The 16924-nt window shown below is 41.0% G+C and overlaps 1 protein-coding gene across 3 annotated transcripts in view; it reads right to left on the bottom strand.

The window, feature by feature from the left end:
* Positions 1–16924, bottom strand: part of DMXL1 (Dmx like 1) — a 522326-nt gene that overhangs the window by 119534 nt on the left and 385868 nt on the right. For 2 of the 3 annotated variants that reach the window (XM_030193517.1, XM_030193518.1), the window contains exon 28: positions 6079–6327. In XM_030193517.1, coding sequence (XP_030049377.1) covers positions 6079–6327 — 249 coding nt within the window. Of the gene's footprint in view, positions 1–3632; positions 3747–6078; positions 6328–16924 lie in introns of all 3 variants that reach the window. The other variant, XM_030193519.1, reaches the window with a different exon arrangement.

Raw genomic sequence — 16924 nt, 5'->3', positions numbered from 1 at the left:
TTTGAGAGTAAAAAACGGATTCACTTTTACCTGTTCTACACCACTCAGGAAATTATATACCTCAATCATATCCCCCACCCCACTCCTCAGCTGACTCATTTTCAAGCTGAAGAATTTATTTATTTAAGTGCATTTATAACCCACATTTTCCCACAAGCGCAGGCACAATGTGGCTTACAATAGTGCATGAAATAATACAATAAGAAAGATAACACAGAAGACGACAGAATAGACAGAGAAATCATTGGGGGGGGGGGGGGGGGGGGTTAAAAATTCTAACCTCTTTAGCCTTTCCTCAAATGTCAGGAGTTCCATCCCCTTTATTATTTTGGTCGCTCTTCTTTGAACCTTTTCTAATTCTGCTATATCTTTTTTGAGATACAGTAACCAGAACTGAATGTAATACTCATAGTGAGGTCACACCATGGAACGATTCAGAGGCATTATAATATTCTTGATCTTATTTTCCACCCCTTTCCTAATAATTCCTAGCACCCTGTTTGCATTGTGGCCATCACCACACACTGGGCTTCAATTACACCTAAATCATTTTCTTGGTGCTGACCCCTAAGGAGGACCCTATCATCAGGTAACTATGATTCAGATTATTCTTCCCAATGACTGTTGTAATATTTCCAATACTGCCTTTTCATAGACTGAGGCTAATTGCAGGCCAAGTGGCTATTGCTGGATTCATCTCAATGATCCTTTAACAATGGCTCTGTATCCGAGTACCAGCACCTTTTTCTTGATAGGAAAAAAACCATCATTTTCAAGCAAATATTGAATTAAGAGAAAATGCTTGTATACAGGAAAATTGAAAATTCAGATTATACCAGATACTCAACTTTCCACAAGTGCCTGCAACCACCCCAAGAGACTTGTGATGTCTGTCTTTGATAGCTTACACCTGACAAGTATATTAGAGAGATCTGAGGAAAAAATGGTCATGGGCATGGACTAAACAGATAAGAATTCCATGCTCTGCTACCGTGATGCAATTATGTATTTTATTATACATAGAGCACTGTGGTCTCCAGGAACAACTGCTAGATTTTCTGAGGCTCAAGACAATAGATGTTGGTTATATTGGTGAGAGACAGTTATACTCCCGCATCTATACTATTACTGCAAAACATCAAAGCAACTCTGAACACCAGACTGGCACGGAATTTGTTTAGTTTTGAGACTAAAGATTCCATAGTCATTTAGAATAGTGATTTGGAAATCACTGGGACTACCATAGCCTTAGTCAGGGAGATCATCAATTAGAATATATGTTGTTTAAAGCTCTAAATGTGTTGATAAACATTTACAAAAACCCTGCAATATTTGATGTGTGGTGGAATTTACTGTTTCTATAGGAAATATGAAGGTGTGAGAAAGAAAATGAGTAAGACCATAAGCGTGGACATACTGGGACAGACTGAAGATCCATTAAGCCAAGTATTTTGTTTCCAACAGTAGTCAATCCAAGTTACAAGTACCTGGCAATATCCCAGAACAGTAAAACAGATTTTATGCTGTTTATCCTAGAAACAAGTAGTGGATTTTTCCATGTCCATTTTAATAATGGCTTATGGACTTTTCTTTTTAAAAAATATCCAAACCTTTTATAAACCCTGCTAAGCTAGCTGCTTTTAACACATTCTCTGACAACAAATTCCAGAGTTTAATTACACACTGAATGAAGAAATATTTTCTCCGGTTTGTTTTAAATTTGCTGCGTGCCCCCTAGTCCTAATATTTTTGGAAAGAGTAAACAAGTGTTCATGTCTACCCGTTCCACTCCACTTAGTATTTTATAGACCTCTATCATATCTTCCCATCAGCGGTCTCTTCTCCAAGTTGAAGAGCCCTAGCCGCTTTAGCCTTTCCTATAATAGGGAAGTCATCCCATTCCTTTTTTTATCATTTTCATTGCCCTTCTCTGTACATTTTCTAATTCCGCTGTATCTTTTTTGAGATGCAGTGACCAGAATTGTACACAATATTTGAGCTGCGGTCACACCATGGAATGTTTTCCATTCCTTTCCTAATACCTAACATTCTATTTGCTTTCTGAGCTGCCGCTGCACACTGAGCAAAGGGCTTTAATTTATAAACGATGACACCTAGATCCTTTTCCTGGGCAGTGACTCCTAATGCGGAGCCTTGCATCACGTAGCTATAGTTTGGGTTCCTCTTTCCCATATGCATCACTTTGCACTTGCTCACATTAAACGTCATCTGCCAGTTGGATATCCGGTCTCATAAGATCTCTTGCAATTTTTCACAATCCTCTTATGATTTAACAACTTTGAATAACTTTATGTCATCAGCAAATTTAATTACCTCACTAGTTATTCCCAAGAAATTTCTGATTTTTGCCAGCAAGTAATATCCTTCAGGGCAAGATTTCAGCTTAGATTTCCTTATAAGTGCACAATTCACCTTGAGAATACATTGTGTGTCTTTTTTGAGCCATTCTAGTTAAGGTTTTCTTTGATGCGAAGACTGTTAAGGCAAGGATAAATTACAGATTCTGTGGGTTTTAGGATAGAATGAGTAAGGGTTTCCAGGACTTCCTTCTTTTTATTAAATTTCGATTTGTCCATCTTACTCTGGATTGGGCCCTTGGGTCTCCCTGTTATAACAAACTATTTCCATACATTTCTAATTATTGCTTCCTGAGTATGTAATTGGTAAATCTGTTTTGAAATTTATATTTCTTTTTCAAAATTATTTTTATGTAAAATTAGTGAAATGCAAATAAAAAGGATTTGAAAAATAATGGGCATGCCCATGGGTGTATAATCCTAGGTAGAACTATGAGAAATGTCTTATGATTTTAGCATAGTAATTAGTACACCTTAGAAAAACTAACATGAATGGATTTCTAACTGTTTATTTTAAATTAGTGCAGTAATGCTGTTCAACTCTACTACTGCTAGTAGTATATAACTAGCAAACACTATTCTCAAGAATTTAATTTTTCACTATAACTTAAGTAGCTGAAGTATGTTATATTTACCCTCTAATCTGCACGTGTTTAAAAAAGTAGAAAAATATATAATTTGTTGATTTATAAACAGACCATCCTTGTAGCCATAATTTAAATGTGCTATGTATCAACTTGCTTTGTTTATGAATATGGTTTAAGGTATTAAAAGTTATACAGAATAAAACGTTTTTAGACTTTTTTTGGGACCAGTAAAGACAAAAATTACAGGGTATGGTTCTAAGGCCCCCTTTTTCTCCTTTTCATGCTATGGACTCACTCATTTTTATACATCTATATATATATATATTTACATAGGAATTTGGGAAAAGATACTTAAATCACAAAATCAGCAAGTTGATACGTGAATTTATTTGATGTACTGTTGTCATACATAAGTCCATGACCTAGTACCGTTGATCTGAATAATTTAAATGTGGCCAACTTTTCCATGTGCTGTGAATTAACACTTAGAAATCCATACTCGTAAAAGTTACATACAATCACATAACATTAGCAGATGCCAAAGAAAACATTTAAAACATTCTTCTCATCATTGCTCACTGAAAACAAACCAAATTTTCTCCAGCATACCCCCAAATCACAAGGATGCATAGCGGGGTTAAGTCTAAAACTAATACTAATATCTTGCCTGCAGAGCTGGTAGGACTATGGGTACTGATTGCTGTAAGGGTTTTGGAAAAACCAACACATTCCATGGAGAACACTACTATCTGGTGTGGGCTAGGCAGAGAAAAGTGTCTTCCTGCCAAAAGAAAAAAAACATACAAAATATGTACAGTAAAGGAAGCATTGCTATTTTGAGCTTCACTAGAACTGCAAACATTAACAAATTTTGAAATATATTGATTGAAAATTGTGTAGTAGACATTAATACTGAATGAAAATTAAGCTTGCATCTAGATTTCATACACTCAATGGCACCATACAATTAAGATAAACATCCCCAACCCTGCCCCATGGAACTCCCTGCCAGTCAGTTTTTTAAAAAATATCCAAAATTAATTCATATGAGATAAATTTTCATTCAGTAGAGACAACGCATGAAAATCTAATACATATTCATTGTGGATGTCCTGATAAATGAATGGTTAAGGCGTTTCTCAAGATAAGTTTGGTAACCAAGGTTCTAGAATTACCAAAGGTCATTTTTAAAATTATGCATTAATGAGACAGCAAATATACTGAAGCAAAAAGGAAGGTGGTAATACATACATACTGTACTATGTTTGTCCTGTGGCTGATAGAAACACACCAACAGAACCATGCAATACAGGAGGACACAGTTTTAGCTACATTTTACACAAGTTCCCCTTACAAGAACAAAGAGCAAGTGTACATACAGCTGGCAGCAAATTGTATGGGAAAATGTGGGGTACAAATGTCATAAATAAATAAATTATTCTGATAACCATTAAGCACCAAAATTTATTCATATAGAAGGGAGCTCACAATCTAACTACTTAACAAACGCTCTACTTCAGTCTATTCACATTCACATAGTTATTTAGAGGTCAATTGAGTCACGGGATCATAATAGGATCTGTCAGATCAGCGTACTTTTCCCCTAATTTGGCTAAATGAGCCAAGCATATGTCTATAAAGGGTAGTAACGTAATCCTCATCAATCCTTAGATGTACCTCTTTATATTTTCCCATACAATTTGCTGCCAAATATTTAAAATGAAAAAGTCATAAAAGTTAAAAAATACTGAAAAATATAAAGAGGTACAGCTAAGGATTGATGTTACTACCCTTTATAGACATATGCTTGGCTCATTTAGCCAAATTAGGGGAAAAGTACTCTGATCTGACAGATCCTATTATGATCCCCTGACTCAATTGACCTCTGAATAACTATGTGAATGTGAATAGACTGAAGTAGAGTGTTTTTTAAGTTAATAAATAAATAAATGGCAGGCCAGAGATGTCAAATATACAGACTACAGGCAATTTCCAGCTCACTGTCCATGGCCAATGTTCTCTTTTAACCTATACATTTATTATAGGTCCTCCACCCCTTGTGCAGTGCAGGGATGTAGAATGCAGCAGGCCACACCAACCAAATTTTGGATACCCCCTCCTTTGTATCCGCTGATGCATCCGCTGGAACAGAAGAACAGTTTCTTTCAGCACTGACCACAGAGCCTTTAAGCCTCTGCCCTCAAGCCACCACTGCATCCTGCCCCCTTCTAAAGAAGATTAGAGTCAGAGGGAGCAGACCATAAGCGCATATATGCACTCAACGTCTGCCATCATGCCGACAGTGACTTTTGGAGCTGTAGGAATTAGATGACTCAGGAAAGGGTAGGAGGGTAGCGGTGGCAACAAAAGATAGTTTGATTACTGACGCATTTACACTGGAATCCACACTCTGTTTTTATGAAGAGATGCCTGGGCAGTTGAGAGGCTTTGAGGATGATTCTGCCTTCGATATTTTTTTATTCCTTTCTAACTATTAGCCTAGCCAACACAGCAATACACCCTTTGTCAGTCAGCTCTGTTACAGTAGCATTTTTGTCACTGCAGTCCAACATTAATCTGGGTAGACAAAAATTTGAGTGACTATCTGTAAGCAAAACTAATTAAAATTTAAAATTAGTTTTAGCTCAAATCCCGTGTTGTAATTCGACTTGGCAAATCAGCTTACTTTATAAAGTTAGCGAAAAGCTGATAAGGATGTGTAATTTGTAAAAGAACTCTCTGCTTCAAAAACTGTACAATATAACTTGAACAGAAACTAGTGCAGGTCATCCTCATGAACACAAAGGCCTTTTCACCTCTTGCCTGGTGCCAGCCACAAAAGTGCTTTTCTTAGGTGCAGGGGATTTGAGCTAAAACTGCTTTTAAATTTTAATTAGTTTTTTTGCAGATAGTCACTCAATTTTTTTCTACCCAGATTAAAAAAAAAAAAAAAAAAAAACATTTGCATTTAATACTTTTATCACAAAACACAAATATTGTCAAATATGTATAACATTTAGCATATGTTTCTGTACCAATGCACAGTATGGACTTCTGTAAAAAAAAAAAAAATTATCTGACAAGGTCATTCAAAAGCAAAAGAGCAAACTAACCTGCTGTTGACTTTTGCTGTGTTTGTTCCTTCCCTTGAACACACACTCCTCCTCCAAATACAGCAGACCACATTTTATCATTTAGAGGATGTGCCACAATGCGGAATAATTCATTACTGGAATGTGTGGCAAGCCCATGGATGAAAAGACTTAAATAGACAGCTGTTAGAATTTCACAAAGCAGGACTGTAAGCCCTGGTTGGGCTTCCTCTCCAGCAGAATTCATAAGATGGATTAGAGAAGTTATCCCTGTGGTGGAAAAAAACCCCAAAAACAATCTTGAATGCCACAGTGATTTATTACTTACAAAAACGTGCCATATTTTCTATGAAATGTTTATTCTGTGTTTATGCATCATTAGGCAGCATCTTTACTACATCTACATGAACATTATAGAACCCTTATCTTCATACAAAAAAAAATACAAAGATGAAAACTATGTGGAATTTTAGATGTTTCCACTCTGATAAGAGATGCATCCTACTGAACAGACAATGGCTACAGAAAGTGCATCCCCTTTCAAAATGTTAATCTTCTATCACCTTAGAATGTAGAAATAAATGCATTAGTGTTTTTCCCCATATATCCACCCAACCTTGTCCACAAGAGCCAACTAAGAATAATGCTCCAGAAACCGACCATGGAATAGGTTGTTTGCTTAAGTGCCTACCCCTTTGTACGTCTTGCTTTTAAAAGCACACACTAATATATTGGCCTCACCTGTATTGAATTTTACTGATACACATGACAGGATAAATTCTACAGTTCCTGTTTCCTCTACTAGGTACTATATGTCAAAAACAAAATTTCAGCCATGAACACCAAAGTAGTTCCAGCATTAGGGGAGTCAAATAGAGCCCTATACCTTAGGCCCCCATGCCTGCTAAAGGAGATGCAACATTCTGGTTGGCTTTTAGACCCTTCCCAAATTTCTGCTTGGGGTCAAAGCATATTTCACACTGACCCTGCATCAAGCAACTGGTAAGAGATAAAGTGCAAAATTGTTAATGGACACAAATCAGGGGATGGGCTTATAAGAATTGTAAAGCCCCTAAATATCCCTCACAGTATGGTCTAAACAATTATTAAGAAGTGGAGGGTGTGTGGCACCACAGATATATTGCCTAGATCAAACTGTCCCTCCATACTGTATGATTGTGCAAAGGCACTGAGAAAGGCAATCAAGAGAACAACAACTTTCAAAGAGCCACATGCTTCCATGCCAAGACTGTTCAAAGCATGCATGTGACAATAACATCACAAGCACAAATTGGCCTACATAGTAGGGTGGCAAAAAATAAGTTATTGCTTAGAAAAGGAACATAGATACTGAAACAACGAGGCAAAGGGATTTGTGAGCTGACAAAATTAAGAGAAAATACTTTGGCTAGAAGGTAAAGTATCACATTTGGTACAAACACAGAATGTCACCCAGAAAATGACATCTTTACTGAAAGATGGGGATACCCCACAAGGAGTAGAAATAGTGAGAAGAGATCTCCAAAAAATCAGAAGAATAGTCAAAGGTCTAGCAGTTAAAATTTAATGCGAAGAAGTACAGAGTGATGCACCTGGGGTACAGCTATCCAAAGGAGATGTATGAGATAGGAAGTGAGAGACATGATAAGAACAGCTCAGGTGAAGGTGACAAAACAATGTGGCAAGGCAATGGCCACGGCCAGAATGCTAGGCTGCATAGGAGAGGGGTATAACCAGCAAAAGAAAGGAGGGGTTGATGCCCAGGAACAAGTCGTTGGTGAGGTCCACTTGGAGTATTGTGTTCAGTTTTGGAGGACATAAAGACTTGAAGCAGTCAGAGAAAAAAAAAAAGATGAAAATGGTATGGGGTTTGTGCCATAAGACGTATGAGGAGAAATTTGATGACCTGAAGACGCATACCCTGGAAGGAAGCCGAGAGGGGTGATATGATACAGTCACCTATGGAATCTGGTGAATAAATGGTTAATGTTAGTCTAGAATACTTGAGGAAAATATTCTACATTTGAAGATAGAAAATGCTGAGACTGACTTGTTCTCTCAGCCTTCACCTTTAACCTCAGGATTGTCCAGGCACTACAGGCAATAGCTAAGAGAAAAGCTGTCTGTACGAATGTTTACTTTTTCCCTTCTTAGGCACCAGAGTGATATATTTATGGCCATATGATTTTTTTTCATGTGTTTTCTGTCTAACCCCCCCTCCCATCTTTGTATTTGTTATTCCTTATTTGAATTGGATACATTACATCATCTGTAATTTATGCTACAAAAATGAAATCACTTTCTGAGAAGTTCCGAGAGAAGAGCACATTTCTCTGGTGTTAATTAAGGTGTGAGGAAGTAAGAATATTTGAATAGATTACTAAGGACAACTTAATTCCTCAGTTAGCTTGAAAGAGCCCGTTTTGAAAAAGTCCCCTTAAATTCAAAACTATATAAAGAGAAAAGGTCCCACTGAACTTTCTTTCTGAGAAGTTCTGAGAGAAGAGGACAATTCTCTGATGTAAGGAAGTAGAATATCTGCATAGGTTACTAAGGGCAACCTGATTCCTCAGCTTGAAAGAGCCTGTTTTGAAAAAGACCCCTTAAATTCAAAACTATATAGAGAGGAAAGGTCCCACTGAACTCTCTTTCGGAGTTCTGAGAGAAGTGGACATTTCTCTGGTAAGTGAACACTATTTTCCTTTGTGCTTTGGGAACTTAAAGATTGGGGTTTAAAGGAGGAATTGAAGGTTAGTGAAAGGCAGAATAAAAATATAAAACAGCAAACTTTATCAATTAATACTCTTTTCCCCCTAGTTTTAAAACTTGAACTTTGTACCACGGTATTAACAGATAGCCTCTAGAAGGCAATGCAGGAGCTAGTTTAGTATTAAAGGGGGGGGGGGGGGCGGGGGAAGAGAGAGAGAGAGAGAGAGAGAGAGAGAGAGGGAAAAGAGCAAGCATTATTAACTAGTTTTCGTGGAGGGGCATAATCAAAAGGGACGCCCAAGTATTGCTGAGGACGTCCTCGCAAAATGTCCCTGTGGAGAGGCGGGGAAACCCGTATTATTGAACAAGATGGACATCCATCTTTCATTTCAATAATACGGTCAGGGACGCCCAAATCTTGACATTTAGGTCGTCCTTAGAGATGGTCGTTCCTAGATTTGGTCGTTTCTGATTTTCGGCAATAATGGAAACCAAGGATGCCCATCTCAGAAACAACCAAATGCTAGCCCTTTGGTCGTGGGAGGAGCCAGCATTCATAGTGCACTGGTCCCCCTGATATATCAGGACACCAACCGGGCACCCTAGGGGGCACTGCAGTGAACTTCAGAAATTGCTCCCAGGTACACAGCTACCTTACCTTGTGTGCTGAGCCCCCCCAAACCCACTCCCCACAACTGTACACCATTACCATAGCCCTTATGGGTGAAGGGGGGCACCTACATGTGGGTACAGTGGGTTTGTGGTGGGTTTTGGAGGGCTCACATTTACCACCACAAGTGTAACAGGTAGGGGGGGGGGGATGAGCCTGGGTCTGCCTGCCTGAAGTGCACTACACCCACTAAAACTGCTCCAGGGACCTGCATACTGCTGTCATGGACCTGAGTATGACATTTGAGGCTGGCATAAAGGCTGGCACAAAATATTTTGAAAGATGTTTTTTGAGGGTGGGAGGGGGTTAGTGACAACTGGGGGAGTAAGAGGAGGTCATCCCCGATTCTCTCCGGTGGTCATCTGGTCAGTTTGGGCACCTTTTTGTGCCTTGGTCGTAAGAAAAACAGGACCAGGTAAAGTCGTCCAAGTGCTCTTCAGAGACGCCCTTTTTTTTTCCATTATGGGTCGAGGACGCCCATGTGTTAGGCATGCCCAAGTCCTGCCTTTGCTACACCTCCAACACGCTCCTGGGAACTTTGGTTGTCCCCGCGACGCAAAGCGGTTGGGGACGCCCAAAATCGGCTTTTGATTATACCGATTTGGGCGACCCTGTGAGGAGGATGCCCATCTTCTGATTTGTGTCGAAAGATGGGCGTCCTTCTCTTTTGAAAATGAGCACGAGTGTACAACCCTTTCCCCATAGATTTAAACTGAAATTTTCTCTAGAAGTAGGCATTTTTCCCACAGTTTTAAAGTGAAACCTTTTCTAGAGGTAGAAACATAACAGCCAAAAAACTTTAAAAGATAGACAGAAGGCTCAAATTTTCTTCTAAAAAGACAGTTAGTACATAAGTACATAAGTAGTGCCATACTGGGAAAGACCAAAGGTCCATCTAGCCCAGCATCCTGTCACCGACAGTGGCCAATCCAGGTCAAGGGCACCTGGCACGCTCCCCAAACGTAAAAACATTCCAGACAAGTTATACCTAAAAATGCGGAATTTTTCCAAGTCCATTTAATAGCGGTCTATGGACTTGTCCTTTAGGAATCTATCTAACCCCTTTTTAAACTCCGTCAAGCTAACCGCCCGTACCACGTTCTCCGGCAACGAATTCCAGAGTCTAATTACACGTTGGGTGAAGAAAAATTTTCTCCGATTCGTTTTAAATTTACCACACTGTAGCTTCAACTCATGCCCTCTAGTCCTAGTATTTTTGGATAGCGTGAACAGTCGCTTCACATCCACCCGATCCATTCCACTCATTATTTTATACACATCTATCATATCTCCCCTCAGCCGTCTCTTCTCCAAGCTGAAAAGCCCTAGCCTTCTCAGCCTCTCTTCATAGGAAAGTCGTCCCATCCCCACTATCATTTTCGTCGCCCTTCGCTGTACCTTTTCCAATTCTACTATATCTTTTTTGAGATACGGAGACCAGTACTGAACACAATACTCCAGGTGCGGTCGCACCATGGAGCGATACAACGGCATTATAACATCCGCACACCTGGACTCCATACCCTTCCTAATAACACCCAACATTCTATTCGCTTTCCTAGCCGCAGCAGCACACTGAGCAGAAGGTTTCAGCGTATCATCGACGACGACACCCAGATCCCTTTCTTGATCCGTAACTCCTAACGCGGAACCTTGCAAGACGTAGCTATAATTCGGGTTCCTCTTACCCACATGCATCACTTTGCACTTGTCAACATTGAACTTCATCTGCCACTTGCACGCCCATTCTCCCAGTCTCGCAAGGTCCTCCTGTAATCGTTCACATTCCTCCTGCGACTTGACGACCCTGAATAATTTTGTGTCATCGGCGAATTTAATTACCTCACTAGTTATTCCCATCTCTAGGTCATTTATAAATACATTAAAAAGCAACGGACCCAGCACAGACCCCTGCGGGACCCCACTAACTACCCTCCTCCACTGAGAATACTGGCCACGCAATCCTACTCTCTGCTTCCTATCTTTCAACCAGTTCTTAATCCATAATAATACCCTACCTCCGATTCCATGACTCTGCAATTTCTTCAGGAGTCTTTCGTGCGGCACTTTGTCAAACGCCTTCTGAAAATCCAGATATACAATATCAACCGGCTCCCCATTGTCCACATGTTTGCTTACCCCCTCAAAAAAATGCATTAGATTGGTGAGGCAAGACTTCCCTTCACTAAATCCGTGCTGACTTTGTCTCATCAGTCCATGTTTTTGTATATGCTCTGCAATTTTATTCTTAATAATAGCCTCCACCATCTTGCCCGGCACCGACGTCAGACTCACCGGTCTATAATTTCCCGGATCTCCTCTGGAACCCTTCTTAAAAATCGGAGTAACATTGGCTACCCTCCAGTCTTCCGGTACTACACTCGATTTTAGGGACAGATTGCATATTTCTAACAGTAGCTCCGCAAGTTCATTTTTTAGTTCTATTAATACTCTGGGATGAATACCATCAGGTCCCGGTGATTTACTACTCTTCAGCTTGCTGAACTGACCCATTACATCCTCCAAGGTTACAGAGAATTTGTTTAGTTTCTCCGACTCCCCCGCTTCAAATATTCTTTCCGGCACCGGTGTCCCCCCCAAATCCTCCTCGGTGAAGACCGAAGCAAAGAATTCATTTAATTTCTCCGCTACGGCTTTGTCCTCCTTGATCGCCCCTTTAACACCATTTTCGTCCAGCGGCCCAACCGACTCTTTGGCCGGTTTCCTGCTTTTAATGTATCTAAAAAAATTTTTACTATGTATTTTTGCTTCCAACGCTAATTTCTTCTCAAAGTCCTTTTTTGCCCTCCTTATCTCCGCTTTGCATTTGGCTTGGCATTCCTTATGATCTATCCTATTACTTTCAGTTGGTTCTCTTCTCCACTTTCTGAAGGATTGTTTTTTGGCTCTAATGATTTCCTTTATCTTACTGTTTAGCCACGCCGGCTGACGTTTAGTCTTTTTTCCCTTTTTTCTAATACGTGGAATATATTTGTCCTGAACCTCCAGGATGGTGTTTTTAAACAGCATCCACGCCTGATGCAAGTTTTTTACTCTGCGAGCTGCTCCTTTCAGTCTTTTTTTCACCATTTTTCTCATTTTGTCGTAATCACCTTTTCTATAGTTAAACGCTAGCGTACTTGATTTCCTAGTTTCACTTCCTTCAATGCCAATATCAAAACCGATCATATTATGATCACTGTTATCAAGCGGCCCTCGTATCGTTACCCCCTGCACTAGATCATGAGCACCACTAAGGACTAAGTCTAGTATTTTTCCTTCTCTTGTCGGCTCCTGAACTAGCTGTTCCATGAAGCTGTCCTTGATTTCATCAAGAAATCTTATGTCCCTTGCGTGTACAGATGTTACATTAACCCAGTCTATATGCGGGTAATTGAAATCCCCCATTATTATTGTGTTGCCCAGTTTGTTTGCGTCCCTGATTTCCTTTAACATTTCCGCATCCGTCTGTTCGTCCTGGCCAGGCGGACGGTAGTACACTCCTATCACTATCCTTTTCCCCTTTGCACATGGAATTTCAATCCACAGTGATTCCAAGGAGTGTTTTGTTTCCTGCAGAATTTTCAATCTATTTGATTCAAGGCTCTCGTTAATATACAATGCTACCCCTCCACCAATCCGATTCACCCTATCACTACGATATAATTTGTACCCCGGTATGACAGTGTCCCACTGGTTATCCTCTTTCCACCAGGTCTCAGAGATGCCTATTATATCTAATTTTTCATTTAGTGCAATATATTCCAACTCCCCCATCTTATTTCTTAGGCTCCTGGCATTCGCATATAGACATTTCAAACTATGTTTGTTGTTCCTAAGTACATCATGCTTAGTACTTGACAGTATTAATTGGCAATCTTTTGTCTGATTTTTATTGTTATTTAAAGATACCCGATCTACTACAATCTCTTTTGCAACCTCACTATCAGGATACTCTATCTTCCCTGTTTTGGTGATATCTTTGAAAGATACCTTATCCCGAACCATGCTCTTTTGAGCGACTGTCGGCCTTCCCCCCATTTCTAGTTTAAAAGCTGCTCTATCTCCTTCTTAAACGCCGATGCCAGCAGCCTGGTCCCACTCTGGTTAAGATGGAGCCCATCCTTTCGGAATAGGCTCCCCCTTCCCCAGAATGTTGCCCAGTTCCTAACAAATCTAAAGCCCTCCTCCCTGCACCATCGTCTCATCCACGCATTGAGACTCTGGAGCTCTGCCTGTCTCTTGGGCCCTGCGCGTGGCACAGGTAGCATTTCAGTTTCTGTTCTTTGGTTGCTGGTGAGGTAGCACAGCCACTGACCTCAATTAGGTGTTAACTAAGATCTGAGGAAGTAGAATATCTGCATAGGTTACTAAGGACAACCCGATTCCTCAGTTAGCTTGAAAGAGCCTGTTTTGAAAAAGTCCCCTTACATTCAAAACTATATAAAGAGAAAAAGTCCCACTGAACTTTCTTTCTGAGAAGTTCTGAGAGAAGAAGACATTTCTCTGGTAAGTGAACACTATTTTGATTTGTGCTTTGGGAACTTAAAGATTGGGGTTTACTGGAGGAATTGTAGGTTAGTGATAGGCAGAATAAAAATATAAAACAGCAAACTTTATCAACTAATCTTCATACTTTTTCCCCCCTAGTTTTAAAACTTGAACTTTGTACCACGGCATTAACAGATAGCCTCTAGAAGGCAATGCAGGAGCTAGTTTTATGGGGAAGGGGATAGCCTATTCTGAAAGGATGGGCTCCACCTTAACCAGGGTGGGACCAGGCTGCTGGCTAAGGTATTTAAAAAGGAGATAGAGCAGCATTTAAACTAGAAACTGGGGGAAGGCAGACAGTCACTCAAAAGAGCATGGTTCGGAATAAGGTATCTTTCAAAGATGTCACCAAAACAGGGAAGATATGGTATCCCGACAGTGAGGTTGCAAAAGAGACCACAGTAGATCAGGTGTCCTTAAATAAAAATCTGAAAAAAAATTGCAAATTAATACTGTCAAGTACTGAGCATGATGTAAATAGGAACAACAAACATAGTTTGAAATGTCTATATGTGAATGCCAGAAGTCTAAGAAATAAGATGGGAGAGTTAGAATATATTGCACTAAATGAAGAATTAGATATAACTAGTAAAACAGGCCCGTTTCCAACACAAATGAAATGGGCGCTAGCAAGATTTTCCTCAGAGTGTGTATGTTTGAGAGAGAGAGAGAGAGAGAGAGAGAGAGAGAGAAGGTGTGTGTGAGAGATGGAGTGTGTGTGTGTGTGTGTGAGTGAGAGAGAGAGAGAATGAGTTTAAGACAGACAGAGTGTGTGTGTGTTTGTGTCAGAGAGAGAGAGAGAGACAGACTGTGAGAGTGAGTGTGTGAGAGAGATAGAGAGATAGTGTGTGTGACAGAGATAGTGTGTGTGAGAGAGAGTGTATATGAGAGACAGAGTGTGAGTGTGTGTGTGTGGTGCTCCGAGTTCCATGACCCCATCCTTCCCTCCCTCCCTCTCCTCCGGGTTCCAGGCCCCCCTTCTGTCCGAGGTGCCGGCCCCCTCCCTCCCCTCTAAGTTCTTGGCCCCCCTCCCTCTCCTCCCCAGCGTGTTCCATGCCCCCCTTGCCTTTGAGTGTATATGTTTGAGAGAGAGTATGTGGGTGAGAGATGGAATATGTATGTGAGAGATAATGAGTGAGAGAGAGAGAGAGAGAGAGACAGAGTGTGTGTGTGTGTTTGTGTCAGAGAGAGAGAGAGAGAGAGAGTGTGTGAGAGAGAGTGTATGTGAGAGACAGAGAGCGAGTGTGTGTGTGTGTGTGTGTGTGTGAGAGAAAGTGAAGCCTTCAAGCCTTGAAGCATTCGTGCGCTCTGTAAGGCTCCATCTCCTCAATTGACGACACGTAGTTCCGGAATGTTGCAGGAATGCTTCAAGGCTTGAAGGCTTCACTTTCTCGGCTTCAGAATGTTGGAGGTGCGTTTTATTATATAGGATAGGCATCTCTGAGACCTGGTGGAAGGAGGATAACCAGTGGGCACTATCATACCGGGTACAAATTATATCGTAGTGATAGGGTGGATCAAATTGGTGCAGGGGTAGCACTGTTTGTTAAGGAGGGCCTTGAATCAAATAGATTGAAAATTCTGCAGGAAACAAAACACATCTTGGAATCCCTATGGATTGAAAATCCATGTGTAAAGGGGAAAAGGATAGTGATAGGACTGTACTACCATCCGCCTGGCCAGGATGAACAGACGGATGTAGAAATGTTAAAGGAAATTAGGGATGCTAATAAACTGGGCAACATAATGGGTGATTTCAATTACCCCGATATTGACTGGGTAAATGTAACATCAGGGCATGCTAGGGAGGTAAAATTCCTTGACAAAATCAAGGACTGTTTTATGAAGCAGCTGGTACTACTACTACTACTTAACATTTCTAGAGCGCTACAAGGGTTACACAGCGCTGTACAGTTTAACAAAGAAGGACAGTCCCTGCTCGAAGGAGCTTGCTGGTACCGGAGCCAATGAGAGAAAGAAAAATTCTAGACCTAGTCCTTAGTGGATTGCATGATCTGGTGCGGGAGGTAAGGGTGACGGGGCCGCCTGATAACAGTGATCATAATATGATCAGATTTGATATTAGCTTTGGAGTAAGCATACAGAGGAAATCCAATACGTTAGCATTTAACTTTCAAAAGGGAGACCATGATAAAATGAGAAGAATGGTGAAAAATACCCAAAACATAAAGGAGCAGCTGCGAGGGTCAAAAATTTACACCAGGCGTGGATGCTGTTCAAAAGTACCATCCTGGAAGCCCAGGCCAAATATATTCCGTGTATTTATAAAGACCTCAGGTTGCCTCCAGCCTGAACCAGGCCTTTCCCTCTGACCCATCCTGCCCTTCTGAAAACAGGAAATTGCATCAGCAGGAACGGGATGGATCAGAGGGGAAAGGCCTGGTGCAGGCTGGAGACAGCCTGTGAGAAAGTATGCAGCTGGCACTGCAGCATGGAAGACTTGCTTGCATCTTAAAAGGTACACCAGGGATGGAGAGTGAGAGAGAGCTGTGGGCAGGGCCGGGAGGGAAGGGACAGACACCAGACCATGCAAGGGGAAGGGGTAGCCACAAGGGGGGGCTTGGGGACCTGGACCCACTCCATTGGGCTCAAGCCACAAGGCCCCCTCCTTTTGGCTCTGGCATTTTACTACTACTACTATTTAGCATTTCTATAGCGCTACAAGGCATACGCAGCGCTTAAACTTCAGACACAGAGAGAGAACTGCTGGATTGGGGGGGGCAGAGAGAAAGAGAACTGCTGGATTGGGGAGAGAACTGCTGGATAAGGGGGAGGGAGAGAGAGAGAGCTGCTAGATGGGAGGGAGAGAAAGAGAGAGAGAGAGAGAGAGAGAGAGAGAGAAGGCTGCTGGCTGGGAGGGAGAGAGAGAAAGCTGCTGGCTGGGAGGGAGAGAGAGAGAGAAAGAACTGCTGGATT

This window comes from Microcaecilia unicolor, chromosome 2, assembly GCF_901765095.1.
Source record: "Microcaecilia unicolor chromosome 2, aMicUni1.1, whole genome shotgun sequence".
Lineage (NCBI taxonomy): Eukaryota > Metazoa > Chordata > Amphibia > Gymnophiona > Siphonopidae > Microcaecilia > Microcaecilia unicolor.
This window is presented reverse-complemented; position numbering and strand designations above follow the sequence as displayed.